Consider the following 21644-nt stretch of genomic DNA (forward strand, 5'->3'; position numbering starts at 1 on the left):
CCATTCAGTTGGGAGAAGTGGGGGGCCCTGGATTCGATTTATTAGCATTGACTGTGTCAACAGATATTTTACAACCTATATCCTGGTGCCGGAGTGCCTTGAGATCTCCTTACCTTTGGGGAATGTTTATGACGGCCATGTGGGTTGTTTCACTTTAAAGGATAACGGAGGATAGCAATGGGAATGCATTGGGGTGGATTCTACATACCTTTACTACTGGTTCACATCGTGCTCGCACGCACGCACATGCGCAGATCACTTATGATGATGTCCGGGTCAGTGGGTGGAGCCTCCCGCCGGTTTTACTGCCAGTTCTTGCGAACCAGTTCGAACCGGGGGCAACCCACCACTGGAATGTATGTTTATCTGGTTCTCAGGGCAGCTGGTAAAGAAAATATCTTCACATATCTTCACATATGTATTGGCTAAAATCTGCATTCTGGCTTAAGGGAGGGGTCTCTACTGCTTTAATCCTACTTGTTTTGCCTAAGGGTATTCAGACGTTGCTTTGAACCCATTGCTGTCACTTCTGCTTAATAAAAGGGTCCTTTTGAAATACTACGTTTCAAGAGTCTTCGCTTTCTTAAGTTAGAGGGAGAGGCAATCCTTACACTTTACAGATAACTGCGAGATGGGGGGAGAGGGAGATTTACTTTGCATTGTTTGTGCGGGAAAACTTCAGATTCGGCTTCGCTACTTCTGTGATATTTTAAACTTCAGTAAAGTGTGTACTCTTGGCAAAAACAAATGGCCAGGGGTCTTTCACTGAGTGGGATGGTTGACACCTTCCTTGAAAACCTCCAGTGATGGAGCATCCACAACTTCTAAGAAGCAAGCCGTTCCATTGCTTAGTTGTTCTCACAGTCAGAAAATTTTACTTCCAGGTTGCATCTCTCTTTGATAAGCTTCCATCCATAATTTCAAGTGGTTTGGAGAAGAGGTTGATGCTCTCTTCTCTGTGGCAGCCCCTCAAATATTGGAAGGCTGCTATCATGTCACCCCTAGTCCTTCTCTTCCTTAGGCTAGACATGCCTAGTCTTGGTAATTGCTGAAAAGTTTCATTGTTTTTCCAGTGTTGAATACAAAGCCTACAAGTGGTTTTCAATTAGAAATAACAATAGATAGAATCTTTTCTTTAATAAAACAGTCAGAATTGACATCTCCCTCAATTCCACCAGCTTTACCATCCATTCTTCAATTAGGGGAAAGAGTAGGCTAGACTAGATTGGAATAGAGAAAGGATAGGATAGGATAGGATAGACTGTAGAATAGAATAGAATAGAATAGGATAGGATAGGATAGGATAGGATAGGATAGGATAGGATAGGATAGGATAGGATAGGATAGGATAGGATAGGATGAGGAAGAGGAAGAGGAAGAGGAAGAGGAAGAGGAAGAGAAAGAAAGAAAGAGAAAGAGAAAGAGAAAGAGAAAGAGAAAGACAAAGACAAAGACAAAGACAAAGACAAAGACAAAGACAAAGACAAAGACAAAGACAAAGACAAAGACAAAGAAAGAGAACAGGAATAGAGTAGGATAGGATAGGATAGGATAGGATAGGATAGGATAGGATAGGATAGGATAGGACAGGACAGGACAGGACAGGACAGGACAGGACAGGACAGGACAGGGACAGGAACAAGGACTGGACACGACAGGACAGGACTAGACTAGACTAGACTAGGACAGGACAAGAATAGAATAGAATAGAATAGAATAGAATAGAATAGAATAGAATAGAATAGAATAGAATAGAATAGAATAGAATAGAATAGAATAGAACAGAACATAATAACTTTATTGTCACTTTGAATATACACTATGCACAGGTCCGTCTTGTGCGCCAGTTGCGCCCGTTCCTAGACCGGGATGCCCTCGCCACAGTCACTCACGCCCTTGTTACCTCTAGGTTGGACTACTGTAACACCCTCTACATGGGGCTGCCCTTGGGATGTGTCCGGAGGCTTCAGCTAGTCCAAAATGCAGCCGCGCGGGTAGTTACGGGGGCGTCTAGATACTCCCGTGTAACACCTCTCCTGCGTGAGCTGCGCTGGCTACCGGTGGCACTCCGGATACGTTTCAAGGTGCTGGTGCTCACCTATTTAAGGTAGCATCCGCTGAAAAGTCTAGGGCAACTATAACCTTGCTTATATCTTGGTGGGTCCTCAGGTCGGAGACCGGGAGTCTGGCCTGGAGTTGGCGAAGCCATAAGATAGAGGCTCGGTTAAAAAAGGAGGCGGCCAAGGAGGCCTTGACCGACCAGGCAGTAGCCTGGTGTGATCTAACTAGGGAATGCTCCAGCCGTCTATCCTCCGGGCGTAGACCTTCATCAGGAGGCCCCGTCAAATTAGAGGGGGCTGACAATTCCGCTACCGGTTGGTCTACTGAAGGGACCTGCAAAAGAGAGGACAGTTCAGGTGCCAAATTATAGAGACGTCTGTCATTAGCATTGGGGCTGGGTCCAGAAGCAGGGGCCGCCCATTGTCTTTGAAGAACATCCTTAAATATCTTGGGGCCAGGGATCTCCTCAGATTCAATGGCAGGTTCCTCAAAGAGGGGAATGGAAGAGGAAGGGCCTTCCCCCGCATTAACCGATGAGGTATGAGAGGAACCCAAACCTGTGACGGCCTTGGCCTTGTGGAGCAGGGAACGGAAAAGCTGGGGCTTAAAAAGACCCACAAATGCTGGTTGGTCTGGGGCCAGACCTTCATCATCCGATAAATCCTGGTCCAGAGGATCAGGAGCTCCTAAGGATTCCCTGTCCGAATGATCAGGTGACCCTGCCTTCATGGCTTAGGCCCAGGGTACTTGCAGGACCATCTCCAGCCGTTCTCCCATCGTCCTGTGCGCTCTCACAGAGTCGGCCTCCTCAGGGTGCCGTCGGCCAAACAATGTCGGCTGACGACCCCCAGGGGGAGGGCGTTCTCTGTGGGAGCCCCGACCCTCTGGAATGGATTGCCCACCGAGCTCAGGACAGCCCCCGACCTTCTTTCCTCTCGTCGTGAGCTGAAGACGTGGCTCTTCCGCCAATTAAACTGATCCGTTTGGGGGTACACTGGTGTAATTTTAAATCGTTTTTTAATTGGGTTACTGATTTTAATTTGGTATTGTATTGTGATTTGTATTGAAGTTGTCATTTTGTAAGCCGCCTTGAGTCCCTAAGGAGAAAGGCGGCATATAAATCGCAATAAATAAATAAATAAATAAATAAATAAATAAATAAATAAATAAATAAATAAATAAATAAATAAATAAATAAATAATTGGCATACATTAAAAATGAAATTTTGTTGCATACAGCTCTTAAAGGGTCACCACCTCCAATTTTACAGTCCATAAACATGACAAGATAACTAAAATTATGTATATACCCACATATATTATATGACACTAATGCATATAGACTAAAGAAGATAGCGATCGGATCCCAGGGTGTGTGTGACCTTCTTCTTCTTCTTGTGTTTTGCACAGGTGCTGGGCTGCTTGGTGTGGGCCCTGATTGCCGACACGTACTACCAACCCTACCCTTCCTACGGCTGGGTGATGTTCGTAGCTATCTTCTTCTGGATGGTGACGGTCATTATTTTTGTGATGTATCTGTTTCAGCTTCAGTTGAAATTCTACATGATCCCTTGGCCTATTGTGGTGAGTGTGGAAGGCTGGGGAAAATATATAATTCTACCGTCTTCTCAGATGGCCTTTGACCAGTTCCGTTGGACTGGAGTACCTTTCAACTTCTGACTATTTGGGATGTAATGATGGGAGTTGGGTTACCTTTGAGGTCCTTGCGTGGTGTCAGATCTCCTGACTCTTCCGAGATTACCTTGACTTCTCATCTTGACTTGGCTAAAACTTATAAAAATTGTGGGCACTCCATCACTGGAGGTTTCTAAGAAGAAATTAAACAGTCACTTGTCTGAATTGGCATGGGTTCTCCTACTTGAGCAGGGGGCTGGACTAGAAGACCTCCAAGGTCCCTTCCACCTCTATTTTGCTCTGCTCTGCTCTGCTCTGCTCTGATTCTATTCTATTCTATTCTAGTCTAGTCTAGTCTAGTCTAGTCTAGTCTAGTCTAGTCTAGTCTAGTCTAGTCTAGTCTAGTCCAGTCCAGTCCAGTCCAGTCCAGTCCAGTCCAGTCCATTCTCTCTTCTCTTCTCTTCTCTTCTCTTCTCTTCTCTTCTCTTCTCTTCTCTTCTCTTCTCTTCTCTTCTCTTCTCTTCTCTTCTCTTCTCTTCTCTTCTCTTCTCCTCTCCTCTCCTCTCCTCTCCTCTCCTCTCCTCTCCTCCCTTCCCTTCCCTTCGCTTCCCTTCCCTATCCTATCCTATCCTATCCTATCCTATCCTATCCTATCCTATCCTATCCTATCCTATCCTATTCTATTGTCAGCACTTCAACCTGCATTTACTCTAGTGCTGACATAAGAAGGAGAAGAGGGGGCAGCTGACAAGAGGAGGCTTGACTTCTCACCTACTTATTTTCCCTGAAGATAATATCCCCTAGGAGATGAGATGGGAGGGGGGACATTCCTGGGAGCTGAAATAGTAGATATGGGGAAAGTGATTTGGAAGATGGCCAATGAGACACAGAGAATTGGAGAATGGAAAGGGAAGGTTTGGGGTCAGGAAGTCAGTGTTGGCTACGCCATGATCGGGGACAGATTGTCACGCTTAATAAAATGAAAGATTTCATCAAAGACTATTTGTTTGGAAATGCAATTTATTTTGAGATGACATCAAAACCTGACTTCTATTCTATTCTATTCTATTCTATTCTATTCTATTCTATTCTATTCTATTCTATTCTATTCTATTCTATTCTATTCTCTCCAATGTGGCTTGGCTAGCTTAAAATCTTTATTGCAGAGAATAAAGCTGCACTAAAAGTTGATTGTCTACTGATTGTAAGAAGATGTACATTAGCTTTCTATCCTTGGGAATTTAAATTCCAGGTTTCTTACAAATTATTGGATACTTGGTGGCCTTCAAGTCAGTGGTGGGTTGCTACCTGTTCGCCCCAGTTCAGGCGAATCGGTAGCAGTGGTGGCGGTGGGAGGCTCTGCCCACCCACCTGGAAGCTTCTGCGTAGAAGCGCCGCGTGCAAGCACAAGCGCATGCACCCCCATGAGTGAACCAATAGCGATGGGATTTGGAACCCGCCCCCTATTTCAAGTCTAAAAGACAGGTCTATTGGTGGCTTCTAGCTCCTGCAGTTCATCTCTAGGTATTGGGTGTACAGGAGCCTGAATGGGAGAGGAAGACAAGCTTGATAGCAATAGCAATAACACTTAGACTTATATACCACTTCCCAGTGCTTTACAGCCTTCTCTAAGCGGTTTACAGAGTCAGCCTCTTGCCCCCCCAACAATCTGGGTCCTCATTTTACCCACCTCGGAAGGATGGAAGGCTGAGTCAACCTTGAGCTGGTCAGGATCGAACTCCTGAAAGTGGGAATGCAATGCTGCATTCTAACCACTGTGCATCATGGATGGATGGATGGAAGGGCAATAACACTTAGTCTTATATACCGCTTTCCAGTGCTTTACAGCCCTGTCTAAGTGGTTTACAGAGTCAGCTTTTTGCCCCCAACAATCTGGGTCCTCATTTTACCCACCTCGGAAGGATGGAAGGCTGAGTCAACCTCTTGAGCCAGTGAGAATCGAACTCTTGGCAGTGGGCAGAGTCAGCCTGCAATACTGCATTCTAACAGGAAGGAAGGAAGGAAGGAAGGAAGGAAGGAAGGAAGGAAGGAAGGAAGGAAGGAAGGAAGGAAGGAAGGAAGGAATAGCACTTAGACTTATACAGTATACCGCTTCACAGTGCTTTCCAGCCCTCTCTAAGCAGTTTACAGAGTCAGCCTATTTGTCCCCAACAATCTGGCTCCTCATTTTACCCACCTCGGAAGGACGGAAGGCTGAGTCAACCTTGAGCCTGGTGAGATTTGAACTCCTGGCAGTGGGCAGAGCTAGCCTGCAATACTACATTCTAACCTCTGCAAAGGATGGATGGATGGAAGGAAGGAATAGCACTTAGACTTATATATCGCTTTACAATGCTTTACAGCCCTCTCTAAGCAGTTTACAGAGTCAGCCTCTTGCCCCCAACAATCTGGCTCCTCATTTTACCCACCTCGGAAGGACGGAAGGCTGAGTCAACCTTGAGCCGGTCAGAATCGAACTGCTGGAGTGAGCAGTGAGTTTGCCCTGCAGTACTGCATTTTAACCACTGTGCCACCACGACTCTTACTGATGCGTGTATTGATTCTGAGATACTTCTGGTTGGTTAAACCATGAGAGGTGAAATGCTGACCTGAAGGCTCAGGTCTGTTTTCAGGTTCCCGAGGCAGATAGTTCTTTTAAGTTTGCATAAAAGCGATCTTTTGTCTGGGGATCTCTGGTCCCACCTGAAACCTTACATATCACGATAGTTAGCAGTAAACCTGAAAACTATACAGTAGGTTTTTTTGCCTGATCCCCCCAAAGGGAAAAAAATAAGGTGGGTGGAAAAGAAGAGGAATATTTCACATCCCTATCTGAGAGTGTCATATACAGGTAGTCCTTGACTTATGATGGTGGTTTAACAACCATTCAAAGTTACAGTGGCCTCAGAAAGCCTCAGCACTTCTGGCTGTTATAAAATGTTGCACCCCTGTTGTGACCCAGGCCCAAGTAGGTATTATCAGACGCAATCAGTTCGAAACAAACAGACTTTATTAGAACAGCTGAGAATGAACTCCTTCTCAGCGTAGTCCAAACTAATTCAAAACAAATTCTTCATAACACAATTCTTCAGCCTTATCACCAACCTTGATCTACTTTGGCAACCTGCCAAAGGCTTCTCTTGGCACAAGTTCAGAAGCAGAAGACGCCGACAAGAAATAAATGCAGCAAGACAAGAAACAAATCTATCAACGTTGTTTTTCTGACAAAGAACCCAAGAGCCGTTGCTGGTCTTTTAAGCCTTATGGGAGGGGCCAATCATCTCTTGGCCTTACTCCTGAGTCGTCCTTTTTGCTTTAGCTGCTCCTGCCTCCTGGCAGCACTTCTCATACGTGCACTAGGAACAGGCTCCTCCTGTTCCTCTGCCTCTCTGCTATCCACCTCTGGAGGCTCCGGAATCCACACATCACTCCCCGATGGCCCTGGCCCCATCTCTGCCTCCGACGCAGAGCCCTCATCCGGGCCTTCCCCAGCCCATGTTCAGCCTCCTCACTGTCCGACTCCTCTGCCAGCTCTGCAGGCTGCTGGCAGACCACAACAACCCCCTTCTGCAGTCATATGATCATGATGTGGGTGCTTAGCAATCTGTTTACACTAACAATCGATTGCCAAGTGCCCCATGATCATGTGATCACAATTTGCAAACTTCTCTGCTGGCTTCCCCAGAAAGTCACTGGGGAACCCGGCAGGAAAAGTTGGAAGTTGTTGCTGCTACTTGCCTAGAAGACTCCCTCATCTCTGGGAACTGGCTAGAAGAGCTCCCACTGAGGGGAGCTGAACTTCTCTGGCGGGCTGCAGAAACAGAACTCTGATCCTGAAATCCAAGGTCCGTTCCTGCAGACTGCTGGGACAGTTCTCTTTCGTGCATAGATGGGAGCTGAACTCAGCTGGCAGCTCTTTCTCTCTGTCCACTTAACAACCCAAGAGATCTTTTAATGACCACAACTGTGAGTACTGGGATTGCGGTTGTTGGGCAAAGCATTCATGTGAGCATCTCACTTAATGACCGTTTTGCATAACGACCAATATTCTGGTCCCATTTGTGCTTGTATCTCAAGGACTACCTACAAGGGTAAAAGAAGGTTCAAGAGAACAGTGAGGAACAAGCCCACCTCTTTACTTTCTCTTAAATTACGTGTCATCACAGGGCGTCTTGCGAGAGCAGCCACAATAATTGCACACGTCTCATCCCTTCTCAAAAGATCTTTTTCTCTTGAGGCTCTTCAGCTTTGAGGAATGGCAAACCCTTGGCATCTGGAGAGGTCCAGACCGATCCCTTGATTTCTCCAGCTCGGGTGACTCACCCTGAAGCCTGCGAGATGCTGTTGCTCAAAGGCCATTGTGCACCAGGCGTGGAACTCAGTTCCTGCACTGATTCATTTTCTGCACTCGCAACTTATTGTGAGCCATGACCTCACTCAATGGGCTTTGCCCAGTGCCCTTAAGCCACAATAATAAGAGCTTCGTATTCGGTGCAAGTGAAGCTACTACTTAAGTAACTTGTTTAAACAGGTTGAGTAAATAAGAGCCAATACTGAGCTAGGTGAAATACGTTTATGACATGATCCAGGGGTGGGTTCTACTTACCTTTACTACTGGTTCGCAATGGGATCACGCGCATGCACAGATCGCTGATGATGACATCCGGGGCGATGGGTGGGGCCTCCTGCCAGTTTCACTACCAGTTCTTGAGAACCGGTCCGAACCAGGGGCAACCCACCACCGACATGATCATTTCCTAAATGAATCATACCTTCACTTTTGCCCCTCTTTCTTCTGCTTTAAGTCATAAGACCAAGGAAATCCATTTTTATCATAGTTTAACAGATTTAACAGTTTTACAGAGTTGGAAGGGACCTTGTAGGTCTAGAAAAGGGGTCTTTTACCTTAAACACTCAAAGAGCCCTTTGGACCCATTTCCCACAGAAAAGAAAACACCGGGAGCCACAAAACCCTTCCCGTGCCTGACTATTTCTTGAGCGGCCCCAAAACTAGCATATGTAGTTGAATTAAATGTTCTGTTTTCTTCTGAAACTTTTCTTTTCTTGGATTTATCCATGATTGGCCTACCAGGGGTTGAAAAGCTCAATAAATTGTGTGCCGGCAGGGACACACATTGGCGGTTGTGATGGATATTTTGAGTGACAGGGAGCCGCAGCAGAGGGGTGAAAGAGCCACATGTGGCTCCAGGCCCGTTTTGGCTCCCAGGGGGGTGCAGGAGGCCGAGTGCTGCCTGTCACACCCCCTGGCCACGCCCATCATGGCCACACCCACCCAGCCGGTCATTAGGGCAGAGAACCAGTTGTTAAATTATTTGAATCCCACCACTGATTACATCTCCACTCGCAGCTCCAACTTACGAGTCCTCTCTCCCAACAGTTAAGAGTCCTGTCTCATCTGTCCTAGAGTGACCAACAACCGCCTTTCCATTTCTGGTGGCCTTGCCCTGGGTTGAAGGAGAGTAACAGTGCTGCTCTTGTTATCCTTCCCTAAAGTGAAAGGGCAGTGCTGACTGGCAAGTCACCGAAGTAGGCCCGTTTCAGCTAGAAAACATCCCACGCCAACGCCGTGTGGCAGTTCTAAAAAAATGTGACCAAATCATCTCTGCATGGGTCGCTTACAGAAGGCAGAATAACAGAGTTGGAAGGGACTTGGAGGTCTCCTAATGCTCTTATTTTGATTTCTACGCTGTTCCTTTGAAAGGTGGCTCAGCTCCCAGGAATGACTGCATCAGTCATGTTTAAATAACGGGAAACCAAGCCCACTGTAAAAGAAAGCACCACACTGGAGCATTCAGGGCTGTGCGTGCTGTCACAAAAACTAGAAATGGCATTTTCAGGAACGCCAATGTAGCACTTGCCTGCAACTCATTAAAGCAGCCGCATCTTCTTACAGGTTTCCTGGCTGCAGAAATTTCCCCCCAAACTTTTCTGGGTGATCCCAGAAAAAGATGAAACTGTTTTAGTGAGTTGTAGCCAGGGGTTGTCTTTCCTCTCTTAATGTGCATTTCACGTGTCAATGTCAGTGGTGGGATTCAGCCGGTTCTGTCCGGATCGCGCGAACCAGTAGCAGCAACTGCGCTCGGATGTAATGCATGACTACTGCGCATGCACAGAAGGCCATGTGCATGCGCAGAGTGTTCACGTTTGCGAACCGGTAGGGAAGGGAAGGGAATCCCACCTCTAGTCAATGTCATATTCAGTAGCTCCAGGTCTCATGCCTTGGAAAATGAGTTGAATAGCTGCATCTCATTCCATCGTTCACCTTCTGCATTTGGTTTCCTTGTCAGTCAACACTAAAATATGACTTGTTTTATTTATTATCTGTTGACTCAATTCTTCTCTTCGTCGGGATGAGCATTCCAGTATTCTGCAACCCAGTCTCTTAAAAGTCCCATATTTTGTTTACATCTTCTCCATGTGTGGTGGAAGTGACCCAGAAGTGACTTCACTAATTTGAAAGTCAATCTACCTTTTATAATACCTATAATACCTGTTTCCTTTTTCTTTGAGAAGGAAGAAGTCCTATAGGTTAAAGCAACCAACCAGGATGGGCGTCCATTAGCGAGTATCTGTGTGTTCAAAGTTTTTGTCTTTTTTCAAAAGCAGGATGATAATCTTTAAGGATGTATATGCCTTAAAGCCGTGATGGCTATCCTTTTCGGCACCGAGTGCCAAAACTGGAGCACATATGCACCAGAGCACCGGAACCCGGAAGAGAGCAGCTGGCTGCTGCACATGTGTATGACGGCCAGCTGCTCTTACGAGTTCTGTCGCGTGCATGCGCCCCGGCCAGCTGCTCTGTTCCGGGTTGCAGCACACATGCGTGCGCTGGAACCCAGAAGAGAGCAGCTGGCCAGGGCGCAAGTGTGTGATGGAACCCAGAAGAGCAGCTGTCAATGGCACATGTGCCCACAGAGAGGGTTCTGTGTGCCACCTCTGGCATGCATGCCATAGGTTCACTATCACAGCCTTAAAGGATATATATAGTGGCACAGTGGTTAGAATGCAGTATTGCAGGTTAACTCTGCCCTCAGCCAGCAGATCAATCCTGACTAGTTCGAGGTTGACTCAGCCTACCGTCCTTCCGAAGTGGGTAAAATGAGGACCCAGATTGTTGGGGGCAAGAGGCTGACTCTGTAAACCACTTAGAGAGGCCTGTAAAAGCACTATGAAGCGGTATATAATCCATCCTTCCTTCCTTCCTTCCTTCCTTCCTTCCTTCCTTCCTTCCTTCCTTCCTTCCTTCCTTCCTTCCTTCCTGTTAGAATGCAGTATTGCAGGCTAACTCTGCCCACTGCCAAGAGTTTGATTCTCAATGCCTCAAGAGGTTGACTCAGCCTACCATCCTTCCGAGGTGGGTAAAATGAGGACCCAGATTGTTGGGGGCAAGAGGCTGACTCTGTAAACCGCTTAGAGAGGCCTGTAAAAGCACTATGAAGCGGTATATAATCAATCCTTCCTTCCTTCCTTCCTTCCTTCCTTCCTTCCTTCCTTCCTTCCTTCCTTCCTTCCTTCCTTCCTTCCTTCCTTCCTGTTAGAATGCAGTATTGCAGGCTAACTCTGCCCACTGCCAAGAGTTCGATTCTCAATGGCTCAAGAGGTTGACTTGGCCTTCCATCTTTCCAAGATGGGTAAAATGAGGACCCAGATTGTTGGGAGCAAATAGGCTGACTCTGTAAACCACTTAGAGAGGGCTGTAAAGCATTGTAAAGCGGTATATAAGTCTAAGTGCTATTCCTTCCTTCCATCCATCCATCCTTTGCAGTGGTTAGAATGCAGTATTGCAGGCTAGCTCTGCCCACTGCCAGGAGTTCAATTCTCACCAGGCTCAAAGGTTGACTCATCCTTCCATCCTTCCGAGGTGGGTAAAATGAGGACCCAGATTGTTGGGGGCAGGAGGCTGACTCTGTAAAACGCTTAAGAGAGGGCTGGAAAGCACTGTGAAATGGTATATAAATCTAAGTGCTATAGCTATATAACTGTGATGGCAAACCTATGGCATGTGTGCCAAAGGTGGCACACAGAGCCCTCTCTGTGGGCACACATGCCATCACCAGCTGCTCTTCTGGTTTCTGGCATGCATATCAGCTGGTTTTCACGGGCGTTGGGACACCGAAAAACGCCCAAAAAACTGTTTTGGGGGCCGTTTTTGGCCTGGAAAACGGCCTGAAAACAGGCATGCGTGCACCAGCCAGCTGGGTTTCCGGTGCTCCAGTGCGTGCACATGCATGCACTTGCACGCGTGTTCCGGTTTGGGCACTCGGTGCCAAAAAGGTTCGCCATCCCTGCTCTATAACGTTGTTTAGATAGGAGGGAGATGAAAAAGGAAGTCAATTTGTCAATACAGCCTGTTTATCACAAAGGAAGTGGATGGAGCAAATTGGTTGAGTAAATAGAGTTGTAAACATAAACAGTGAGCCTGTTTCGCAAGGGGCAGGGAACTACTATTCTTTTAATATATTTTATCAGTTTTCAACTAGGGAGGACAATTTATGTTTATGGTTTTTTTTTTCTCTTTCTCTTTTGTATGCACTGTATTTTTATTTTTATTTTATGTCTTCTTTAGTTCTGTTTTTATATTTTTTTCCTTTCGTTTTGGACTTTGTATTTTTAACGTTGCAAATAAAATAATTAAAAAGAAAAAAAGAAACGGGGGCCAGCAAGGCTAAAACCTGGGCTGAGCCCCTGCCAAGATACAGTCCAGAATTTTAAGAGATTTTCACCTCTGGATTCCCCGGTTCTCTCCTCTTTTACCCAGCTTGTGGTGTTAAATGTCTCAGCCGCTGTCATGTATGCAACAGCCTTCATAACCAGCGCTGCATCGGTTGAACCGTATTCCTGGCCCCATTCCCCGGACTACAACAGAAGGGCCTCAGCATCGGTAGGTAACCATTAAGCCTTGTTATTTCTTTAGGCTGAGCCATGGAGTAGCTGCCAGTCCCATAGAATTTTCATTGCCCCCCTCCAAATGGGGTTGAGCCTCTGCTCCTTTCCCCAATCATAGCAGAATAGAATAAGAATAGGATAGGATAGGATAGGATAGGATAGGATAGGATAGGATAGGATAGGATAGGATAGGATAGGATAGGATAGGATAGGATAGAATACAGTACAGTACAGTACAGTACAATACAATACAATACAATACAATACAATACAGGAATAGAGTGGAGTGGAGTGGAGTGGAGTGGAGTGGAGTGGAGTGGAATGGAATGGAATACAGTACAATACAATACAATACAATACAATACAATACAATACAATACAATACAATACAATACAATACAATACAATACAATACAATACAATACAATACAATAGAGGAGTGGAGTGGAGTGGAGTGGAGTGGAATGGAATGGAATGGAATAGAATAGAATAGAATAGAATAGAATAGAATAGAATAGAATAGAATAGAATAGAATAGAATAGAATAGAATAGAATGAGGAGAGCAGAGCAGAGGAGAGGAGAGGAGAGAAAAGAATGGAGAATGGAATGGAATGGAATGGAATGGAATAGAATAGAATAGAATAGAATAGAATAGAATAGAATAGAATAGAATAGAATAGAATAGAATAGAATAGAATAGAATAATAGAATAGAATAGAATTCTTTATTGGCCAAGAGTGATTGGAACACAAGGAATTTGTCTCTGGTGCATAAGCTCTCAGTGTATATACAAACAACAAAGTGATAACGTCATAGATCATAAATCATAGTTACAATAATTAATTATAAGATATAAACAAGTGATAAATCATAGGATACCGATAGGAGAAGATTTATTTATTAGTTCGATTTATAAGCCACCCTTTTCCAGAGACTCAGGGTGGCTTACAATGCATTAAGCAATAGCCTTCATACTTTTGTATATACCTGCTTAGTAGGGTTTTTTGCCCCCCCCCAAGCGGTGTTCTTTTTTTATACAAAGTCAGCTTATTGCCCCCACAATCCGGGTCCTCATTTTACCTACCTCGAAAGGATGGAAGGCTGAGTCAACCTTGAGCCTGGTGAGAATTGAACTCGCAGTAATTGCAGGCAGCTGGCAGCTAAGTACTACTTTAACAGCAGCAGGTTAGTCCACTGCGCCACCAAGGCTCTTAAGCTAGTAGGAAAGATGAGAAAAGATGAAAAATAAGATGAGAAGGATCATATAGCAATACAGCCCTACAACATGGGAAAATATTTTTAGGCCTAAAACATTGCTGTGGGAATTAGATGTTCAGCAGAGTGATGGCACAGAGGAAAAAAAACTATCTTTGTGTCTAGTTGTTTTGGCATGCAATGATCTATAGCAGTGATGGCTAACCCTTTTGCCGTCGTGTGCCAAAAGCGGGGGTCGCAGGGGGGTCGTGTGTGTGTGTGTGTGCCCACATCCATAATTCAATGCGCCCCGCCCTCCCGTGCATGTGCATGTGACCCCCCCCATACTTCTCCCTACTTTTGGCACACGATGGCCCGGTGGGCCTGTTTTCCCCCCCTCCCCAGGCTCCAGAGGCTTTCTAGGAGCCTGGGGAGGGCAAAAACAGCCTTCCCCATCCCCCCGGAGGCCTTCCGGAGGCCAGAAACAGTCAGTTTCCCGACTTCCGGTGGGACTGGAAGGCCTGAAAATCAATTGGCTGGTGCGTGCATGCGCGCTGGAGCTGAGCTAGGGCAACACTCACGTGCCCACCAATATGGCTCCGCGTGCCACCTGTGGCACCCGTGCCATAGGTTCGCCATAGCAACGTCCAGAGGGTAGAAGTTGAAAGAGTTCGTGTCCAGGATGCGAGGGCTCTGCAGATATTTTCTCAGCCCTCTTTCTGGTTCCTGCAGTGTACACGGCCTCAATGGAAGGCAGCCTGGTTGCGATTGTTTTTTCTGCAGTCCTAACTATCCGTCGAAATCTGCACCTGTCCTGTTTCGTTGCTGTGCCAAACCAGCCAGTTACTGAGGTAGAAATGACAGACTCAATAATTCCCCTGTAGAACTGTACTATCATGATTTATCATATGATGATATGCAATGTGAAGAATCAGTGATGGGATTCAATTTTTTTTACTACCGGTTCTGTGGGCGTGGCTTGGTGGGCATGGCGTGGCTTGGTGGGTGTGGCAGGGGAAGGATACTGTAAAATCTCCATTCCCTCCCCAAACCAGGGGAAGGTTACTGCAAAATCCCCATTTCTTCCCGATCAGCTGGGACTTGGGAGGCAGAGAATAGATGGGGGCGGGGCCAGTCAAAATTTTTACTACCGGTTCTGTGGGCGTGGCTTGGTGGGCGTGGCGTGGCTTGGTGGGTGTAGCAGGGGAAGGATACTGTAAAATCTCCATTCCCTCCCCAAACCAGGGGAAGGTTACTGCAAAATCCCCATTTCTTCCCGATCAGCTGGGACTTGGGAGGCAGAGAATAGATGGGGGCGGGGCCAGTCAAAATTTTTACTACCGGTTCTGTGGGCGTGGCTTGGTGGGCGTGGCGTGGCTTGGTGGGTGTAGCAGGGGAAGGATACTGTAAAATCTCCATTCCCTCCCCAAACCAGGGGAAGGTTACTGCAAAATCCCCATTTCTTCCCGATCAGCTGGGACTTGGGAGGCCGAGAATAGATGGGGGTGGAGGTGGTATTTACCGGTTCTCCGAATTACTCAAAATTTCCGCTACCGGTTCTCCAGAACTGGTCAGAACCTGCTGAAACCCCCCTCTGAATGCGATGATTTCTCTCCCATATTTTTTTGTTCTCCTCGTCTTGTTTCACTCACTGCGCAGCTTGCTTTTCCTTTAAAACGGGGCTGGCTTTTTAAGCCTCAAGTCGTGTAATGGCAGCCATGAGCTAATCTTCATTCGTGAGTGAAGCAGCAGCTGAGGAGCTACATCATGCATCAGAACTCCTTTTGCTTTCCAAGATGCACAGTCTTGGATTCAAGGGTCAGTCACCAGCATGTAAACTAAGGCTTCCTCAAGTTGGCACCATCTGTGGGACCTGGGTCCCACCGGCCACCCCGGAGGGTCATTGACACAACTTCTCTGAAGGAACCAGATGGAAAGAGCCAGCTCTTGAAACAGCTGGGCTTCTTTGAAATAGAAACTGGTACATTTTAAGACTTTTTAGCATCGTTTGCCTCCTGGGAAGTAACCAAACCCACCCACCTCTGCCAAATTTAGCTTCGTTGGTGCAGGGTTGTTGGGGTTTTTTTGGATGGATTTATGTGTTTTTCATAACAGAGATCAGAACCCAAGAATGATTTTTATTGATGCTGCTTCAGTTTCTCGGCTCCTGCACGACCGTATTTGCATTCTGAACTGAATAGTGAATGGTGTGATTGTTTACATGTGAAAATCTAAAAGAAACTCTTGCATTGTCTCCTCTTTTAGCTGAAATATTTTCACTGTCTTCAGCTGAACAGGCTGCCGGGCAGCTCACGTACAGTAGTGGCCAAAATTGTGGAAACCTTTTGGGAAAAGTGTATTTTTGAGGTTTGATGGCTGATAACACCACTTTTTTTTTTGGAGTTTCAAGATAATCCTATTCCACTGCTGGAATGGCCTGGGAATAGCCCAGACCTTAACCCTAAATCTATGGAGCCGACTAAAGAAACTTGTTAGTCAGACGCGACCCAGCAGTTAATAGAAGCAATAATTCAATCTTGGTTTCACATTAGAACAGCTGCAGAACTAAAAGACTTGGTTCACTCCATGGGAAGATGTTGTAAGGCCGTCATTCGTGCTAAAGGTTACCCAACTAAGGATTAACTGACATGGGAATCATTTTTGTACATCTTGTTTTTTCTATGGTGATAATTTTTATATATCTCATTTTTTCTACGTATTTCACTTTTCTTCTTTATACTGTAATTGCTATTCTAATAGCAAATCCTTCATAAAAGTGATTGCATTATATTCTTGATTAAACTGTCTTTCCATTGATATATAATTTTATGGTACTACTAAAAAAAAAAAAGTGGTGTTATTAGCTAGTTTTAGAAAATACACTTTTCCCCCCAAAAGGTTTCCATATTTTTGGCCACTACTGTACAGCCAGTGGGAAGAATCAAACTCTCTGCCTTGCCAAATACAGATAGTCCTCGACTTACGACCACCATTGAGAACCCAAAGCTCCTGTTGTTAAGCGAGACATTGGTTAAGTGAGTTTTGCCCCATTTTACGAGCTTTCTTGCCACAGCTCTTAAGTGAATCACTGAAGTGATTAAGTTAGCAACCTGGTTGTTGAGGGCATCTGCCTTCCCCATGGACATTGCTTGTCAGGTCGCAAAAGGGGATGACACGACCCAGAGACATAGCAACCGCCATCAAAATGAGTCAATTGCCAAGCGAGTGAATTTTGATCCCGTATCCCGTAAGCATCTGAATTTTGATCCCGTGGCCACGGGGATGCTGCAATGGTCATAAGTGTGAAAAATGGCCATAAGTCACTTTTTTCAGTGCCATTTTAACTTTGAACGGTCACAAATGAGCTGATGTAAATTGAGGACTATCTGTAATCTTATGCTTCTTCTCTACGGGGTTTGAAGTTCCAGATCGCCTGGAAATGGACTTGAGATCCAGTCCCGAAGGTGTTTTTCTTTCCAAGAGGCAACTGTTTTTTTCTTTGAAGAAGTTTCGCTTCTCAACCAAGAAGCTTCTTCAGCTCTGACTGGATGGTGGGGAATGGAAGGATTTATGCTCCTTGCGGACAGCTGGTCATTTGCATCCTTTTTAGAGAGTCGTTGAGGCCGCTTGGAGGTTCTTTCATTGAGAAGTTTGAGTTGTACTTTCTGCAGGATGTTTTCCTGCCCTGTGTCCCTTCCTTGTTTTTTTATTTTATTGAAAAAGTTTTAAAACAAACACAATTTCCCCCCAACCCTCCCCCCAACCCCCCTCCCCCTCCCCGACTTCCCAGAGCAGAACACAAGGTATTTCTATTAACTTTTAACAATAAACTAAATTGCTTAACCAATCATTAAACTAACACCCCCTAAAAAAAAATTCTTAACCCCCCATAGATAAAATCCTACTTCTTAGACATAAAACTTCTAATATCACTTATATAACGCTTATACAGTTAAAAGAAATCATTCATAAGCTATTTGATGTTTTTTGGTCTGATACTTATTTTGAATATAATCAATCCATCTTCTCCAGTCCTGTATATACCTTTCTTGTGTATGATCCTTCAAATATGCTGAAATTTTAGCCATTTCAGCTAAATTAGTTACTTTCAGTATCCAGTCATCAATAGTAGGCAAAAAATCCTTCTTCCAGTGTTGTGCTATCAGCAATCTTGCTGCTGTTATCAAGTTCAAAATCAGTTTAGTCTCTGCAACTGTACAATCCATAGTTATACCCAGTAAAAACAACTGTGGAGTAAATTTCAGTCTCTTTTTTTTAGAATATTCTGCATCACCCACCAAATCTTTATCCAAAATGCTTTGATTTTTCTACAAGTCCACCATATATGATAATAAGTTGCATCATCACAGTCACATCTCCAACATTTAGCTTGCACATTAGGATACATACATGATAATTTTTTGGGATCTAAGTGCCATCTGTAAAACATTTTATAAAAGTTTTCTCTTAAATTTTGTGCTTGTGTAATGTCCCTTCCTTGTTGAAGAGAGGCGGAGGCTTTTGGGGAAGAGTTGGGGTTGTCTGCATCGCAACCTGAAACGCCAATGGTTCCTGTAGCCTGCAGTTTTTCTGGGAATCCTTCCATTCCCCGCCATCCACTCAGAGCTGAAGAAGCTTCTTGGTTGAGAAGCGAAACGTCTTCAAAGAAAAACAAGAGAGTCCAGTTGCCTCTTGAAAAAAAGCACCTTCAGGACTGGATCTCAAGCCCATTTCCAGGCGATCTGGAACTTCAAACCTGATAGAGAAGAAGCATAAGATTACAGCTGGCCCCTCGACTTAACAAGAGCTCATTTAGTGACCGTTCATAGTTACAATGGCACTGAAAAAAGCGACTTATGGCCATTTTTCACAAGAGACTGGACAGTCACTTGTCTAAGATGGTATAGGATCTCCTGCTTCAACAGGGGGCTGGACTAGAAGACCTCCAAGGTCCCTTCCAGCTTCTATTCTATTCTATTCTATTCTATTCTATTCTATTCTATTCTATTCTATTCTATTCTATTCTTCATTTCATTATTCTATTCTATTCTATTCTATTCTATTCTATTCTATTCTATTCTATTCTATTCTATTCTTTCTACCCTGTTTCCCCAAAAATAAGCCCTCCCTGAAAATATTTAAACGCAGACCTGGAAATCAGGTAAGATGGCAAGAGGAGCCCCAACTTGCTCCACACACCCCAAAATAATAAGACCTCCCTGAAAATAAGGCTAAGCACTTATTTCGGGCTCAAAAAATATAAGACAAGGTCTTATTTTCAGGAAAACACGGTATACTATACTATACTATACTATACTATACTATACTATACTATACTATACTATACTATACTATTACTATACTACTATACTACACTACACTACACTACCCTGTTTCCCCCCAAATAAGACATCCCCTGATAATAAGCCCAATTAGGCTTTTGAGCACATGGCAATAAGGCCAAGCACTTATTTCAGGGTTCAGAAAAATATAAGACAGGGTCTTATTTTCGGGAAAACACGGTGTACTGTACTGTACTGTACTGTACTGTACTGTACTGTACTGTACTGTACTGTACTGTACTGTACTGTACTATACTATACTATACTATACTATACTATACTATACTATACTATACTGTTGTGACTCCGGCTCCCAAGCCTATCCTCACGGAGGAAGATGACTCTGAAAGTGATGGGGAGGAACTGACAAGGCCTCCCTCTCCAGGACCCTCCTTTCTGGCAACGCCTCAGGTTCCAGCTGAAGGCCAGGAGGAAAGCATGTCGGGGCACCCACTAATAGGGAGTGATGAAGATCAATCTTGGATTGATCCCAGGCAGCGTCGGAGGGCGAGGCGTGCGCAGCAAAGGAAGAGGTGGGGAAGGGCCAGAGATTGCTGAGTCACTGAGCCACGCCCCACAGGGGATAAAAGTGGGTGGGGTTGCTCTGCAGGCTCTGTGACGGACAAAAACTTCATATCGTGAGCTTCAGATGGGATATCTTTCGGAATTAAGGCTTGGACTTTGTGAATGACTTCTGACTACTCTTTGAACTCTTGGTTGCCCCAGCAACGGACTACACATACGCTGACTCCTGTTTCTAGAGCTGATAAGAAACTTGGCAGGCATTCGGAAAGTAGCTGCCAGAATTTGCAGCTGCCAAAGGGATTCAGGTCGGCTTGTAGAAATAAATTACTGTAGAAGTCTTTTGCTCGTGTGTCTGCCTATGTGAGGTGGGGGGACAGAACACTATTGTCAGCACTTCAACCTGCATTTACTCTAGTGCTGACATAAGAAGGAGAAGAGGGGGCAGCTGGCAAGAGGACGCTTGACTTCTCACCTACTTATTTTCCCTGAAGATAATATCCCCTAGGAGATGAGATAGGAGGGGGGACATTCCTGGGAGCTTAAGTAGTAGATATGGGGAGAGTGATTTGGAAGGCGGCCAATGAGACGCAGAGAATTGGGGAACGGAAAGGGAAGGTTTGGGGTCAGGAAGTCAGTGTTGGCTACGCCACAATCGGGGACAGGTTGTCATGCTTAATAAAATGAAAGATTTCTTCAAAGACTATCTGTTTGGAAATGCAATTTATTTTATTTGAGACGACATCGAAACCTGACAACTATACTATGCTATGCTGTGCTATGCTATGCTATGCTATGCTATGCTATGCTATGCTATGCTATGCTATGCTATGCTATGCTATGCTATGCTATGCCATGCCATGCCATGCCATACCATACTATACCATACCATACTATACCTTCATTCCTTCTACTCTATTCTGCTGTTATTTCTATTCTATTCTATTTTTTATTCTATTTCTTCTTCTATTTCTTATTCCTCTTCTGTTTTGTTCTGCTCTACTCACAAGAAAGCCCACTTGCCTCTTGAAAAAAAGCACAACCATGACCTGGGAGACTGAGAATCTCCCTTGAGACTTCCCATCCAGGGTGACCTACAGCCGCCTCTCCCGTTGCCTACTTTAATCCCTACGTCTCTTTTGTCTTTCCCAGTTCTTTGCCTGCCTGGTGATGATCGGCTACGGGATCAGTTCCTGCTTCAGCATCCGAGCCTGGAGGGGTTATGGGAGCAACGCGGCCACCAGCCAAGCGGGCATCTCCAATCATGCTTAAAAGAAACTGTGCCTCTTTTTGAATTGATGGGGAGGGGGGGGGGTCCAAGGTGATGGCTTTTGCAGCTTCTGTCCCTGCTCTTCCACACGTACGTGGCCTGGCCTGGAAACGATGTCCTGTCCCAGCTTCAGTAGGGGCTGTTCCGATCACAGGGCTCACCTCCCTCTCCCGTGCTCTTAACTGGCCATCTTCGACAGAGTGGCTAAGGCCCGGATGAGATAGGCAGCCTCATGCTGGTTTTCATGATTCCTGGTTTGTCCCTAACCCCAGAGCTAAAACTTTTCGATGTGCCTAAATGCTACTTTCAGTGATTAACATTTATATGTATTTATATGCATGGGTGCAGGTATATACATATGTATTACAAACTGTTCTAAAAATATGAGTCCCAGGTATATTAGTAAAAAAGGAAGCAGACATACTGCGAACTCCGGAATTTAAGATTTTAAAATTTCAAAAGAATTAAAATTTTATTTTACTAATACTCTTGAGTTTAATACTCTGACAGAGTTTAATACTCTGACGATGTCAGCCGATGGCTGACGAAAGCTTAGTAAAATAAAGTTTTAATTCTTTTGAAATTTTAAAATCTTAAGTTCCGGAGTTCGCAGTATGTCTGCTTCCCTTTATACATATGTATGTATATGGCATGTCTTATATGTGTGTTATGTATGTGTGCATGTTTGACAGCAGGAAAGGAATCTCATTTT

The 21644-nt window shown here is 45.0% G+C and overlaps 1 protein-coding gene across 1 annotated transcript in view; it reads left to right on the forward strand.

Annotated features, from left to right (window-relative positions):
• PLLP (plasmolipin) overlaps nt 1-21320 on the forward strand; it is a 40980-nt gene extending 19660 nt beyond the window's left edge. The window contains 3 exon segments of the mRNA XM_070952978.1: nt 3472-3645; nt 12476-12598; nt 20815-21320. Coding sequence (XP_070809079.1) covers nt 3472-3645; nt 12476-12598; nt 20815-20934 — 417 coding nt within the window. The 3' untranslated portion in view covers nt 20935-21320.
• The last annotated feature ends 324 nt before the right edge of the window (nt 21321-21644 follow it).

Source organism: Pituophis catenifer, unplaced genomic scaffold, assembly GCF_029215685.1.
Source record: "Pituophis catenifer annectens isolate HBS135680 unplaced genomic scaffold, rPitCat1.0.hap2 SCAF_13, whole genome shotgun sequence".
In the NCBI taxonomy this organism is placed as follows: Eukaryota; Metazoa; Chordata; class Lepidosauria; order Squamata; family Colubridae; genus Pituophis; species Pituophis catenifer.